Genomic DNA, 2,186 nt, shown 5'->3' with positions numbered 1-2,186 from the left:
CCACAATTATAGAAGAACAAAAACTAGAACTGATTGGAAGATAAGTTAAGTACAGGGTTTAGGTTAGGCTTACCTCCACAATTATAGAAGAACTAAAACCAGAACTGATTGGAAGATAAGTTCAGTTCAAGGTCTAGATTAGGCTTACCTCCACAATTATAGAAGAACTAAAATCAGAACTGATTGGAAGATAAGTTCAGTTCAAGGTCTAGGTTAGGCTTACCTCCACAATTATAGAAGAACAAAAACTAGAACTGATTGGAAAATAAGTTCAGTTCAAGGTCTAGATTAGGCTTACCTCCACAATCGTCCCAGAGTCTTACTAAGTTCAGCGTTATGAAGGTGAGGGTATTGGCCGGCTAGTTTACGTCGAGCTGCCTGGGCCCAGACCATAAAGGCGTTCATAGGGCGTTTTACATAAGGTCGCCGTTTGTCCGAATTATTGTGCTTTGTTGGAGTGGGCACAAATGTCCAGTCGTAACCTTTCAGTACCCGAGACACGGCATCGTGTATGGATGGTGGAAACCCTGCTTTATTTTCTAGAGACTCCTTGGTCGAGGCCGTGACGTCCTTCACTAGATCTTCTAGTCCTTGATCTTTCAGTAAACAACCTTGTTTGCTTTCTGAACTCGATTCTGACGTCATCTTTGTATCCACATGCTCGTTCTTCGCTGACGGGAGAGCCATGATAAGTATAATAAAATCTATATATATTTTTTATTTCTTTTTTTTTTCTGTTACATGAAATTTAAACTATTTGATATTGTAGTTCTTCTAACGCAGAGATTTCTCCTCTGTAAGACCACTTCCTCAGGTGTTGATCTGGTTGCCTGGGTTACGCTGGTGTAAGGATTTCTTGCAGTTACTCGACAGACTGTTAAGAGTAAGAGAGATAATACAACGTCTGGAGTTCTTGTTCGTCGCAGCGGAAGTGATTCCCAACTCCCGTGTCCCACGACGTCATTAACACGCCCCCTACTCTTGATGATATATTGGTGCAACAAATACATCTATTAAATAAACGGTAATCACTAAAAGAAAACACTAAACCGACAAGTTTAAAATGGTATTGTTTAAATAGAATTTTAGCTTCAATAATTTATTAGTTACGTTCCTTTCTGTTCTTATTTACTGTTTTAGGTATTATATTTTTTTCAAATCTAACCTTCGTGGTTTTATAAATGCCAGAAACTTTCTGCACTGCGATTAGATACGCATGGTTTGTTTGTTTTAAGTTTTGATTTGAATTTCGCGCAAAGCTACAGGAGGACTATCTGCGCTAGCCGTCCCTAATTTAGCAGTGATAGATTAGAAGGAATGCAGTTAGTCAACACCACCCACCGCCTACCCTTTAGCTACTCTTTTCCCAATGAATAGTGATATTGAACGTTACATTAAAACGCCCCACGCCCGAAAGGGCTGGCATGTTTGGTGACGAGGATTCGAACCTGCGACCACCAGGCTTGCCATGGTTTCTCCACTTTCAACGTAACTGTAATACATAATAACGCTGTATGTTTTATGTGGCTGACTATTGTAGTTTATTGGCAATAGAAATACATTAGCAAAGAAATCTTAAATAGTACTTAGAAAAGCGAGTGTATATTTAGTTTCTAGAAATCCAAAAGATGGCGCCACGATTGGCTCGCTCATTAGCTTTGTTTGTATTGTTTGTTTGCAATTAAGCACAAAGCTACACAAAGGGCTATCTGTGCTCTGCCCACCAGGGGTATCGAAACCCGGATTCTAGCGTTGTAAGTCCGCAGACATTGGGAGACGCTCTCATTAGCCTGATTGGTTTGTATGATACACTAATAACTCGTGCTATATACAAAAGTAAGTTGTTTTCACGAATTGTTTAAAATACAGAGACTCCAGACATGCCAAATGTAATAGTTGAAGGAAACTGTGATGTCTGTATATAGTTTCGTCAGAATGCTGTAAAATCCGACCTGATATATTGTAGTTATAGAAAACACCTCTACGTATTGCAGTGATAATAATCTTCTTCCATAACAATACTAACTGTTCTTCCTGTTACACAAACAGTAGACCCCGTATGTTCTTCCTGTTACACAAACAGTAGACCCCTTATGTTCTTCCTGTTACATCAACAGTAGACCCCTTATGTTCTTCCTTTTACATCAACAGTAGACTTCTTATCTTCTTCCTTTTACATCAACAGT

The 2,186-nt window shown here is 39.2% G+C and overlaps 1 protein-coding gene across 1 annotated transcript; it reads right to left on the bottom strand.

Moving 5' to 3' along the window:
• Positions 1-298: 298 nt before the first annotated feature.
• LOC106476401 (transcription factor Sox-8-like) lies at positions 299-933 on the bottom strand (the record flags this gene model as incomplete). Its single annotated transcript, XM_013937062.2, has 1 exon — positions 299-933. A coding segment is annotated over exon 1 (389 nt), but the record flags the coding sequence as incomplete, so codon positions are not given.
• Between the last annotated feature and the right edge of the window lie 1,253 nt (positions 934-2,186).

The sequence above is a fragment of the Limulus polyphemus genome, unplaced genomic scaffold (assembly GCF_000517525.1).
Source record: "Limulus polyphemus unplaced genomic scaffold, Limulus_polyphemus-2.1.2 Scaffold10465, whole genome shotgun sequence".
In the NCBI taxonomy this organism is placed as follows: Eukaryota; Metazoa; Arthropoda; class Merostomata; order Xiphosura; family Limulidae; genus Limulus; species Limulus polyphemus.
The sequence above is the reverse complement of the archived record's forward strand: the minus strand, read 5'-3'. Positions and strand labels throughout refer to the sequence as shown.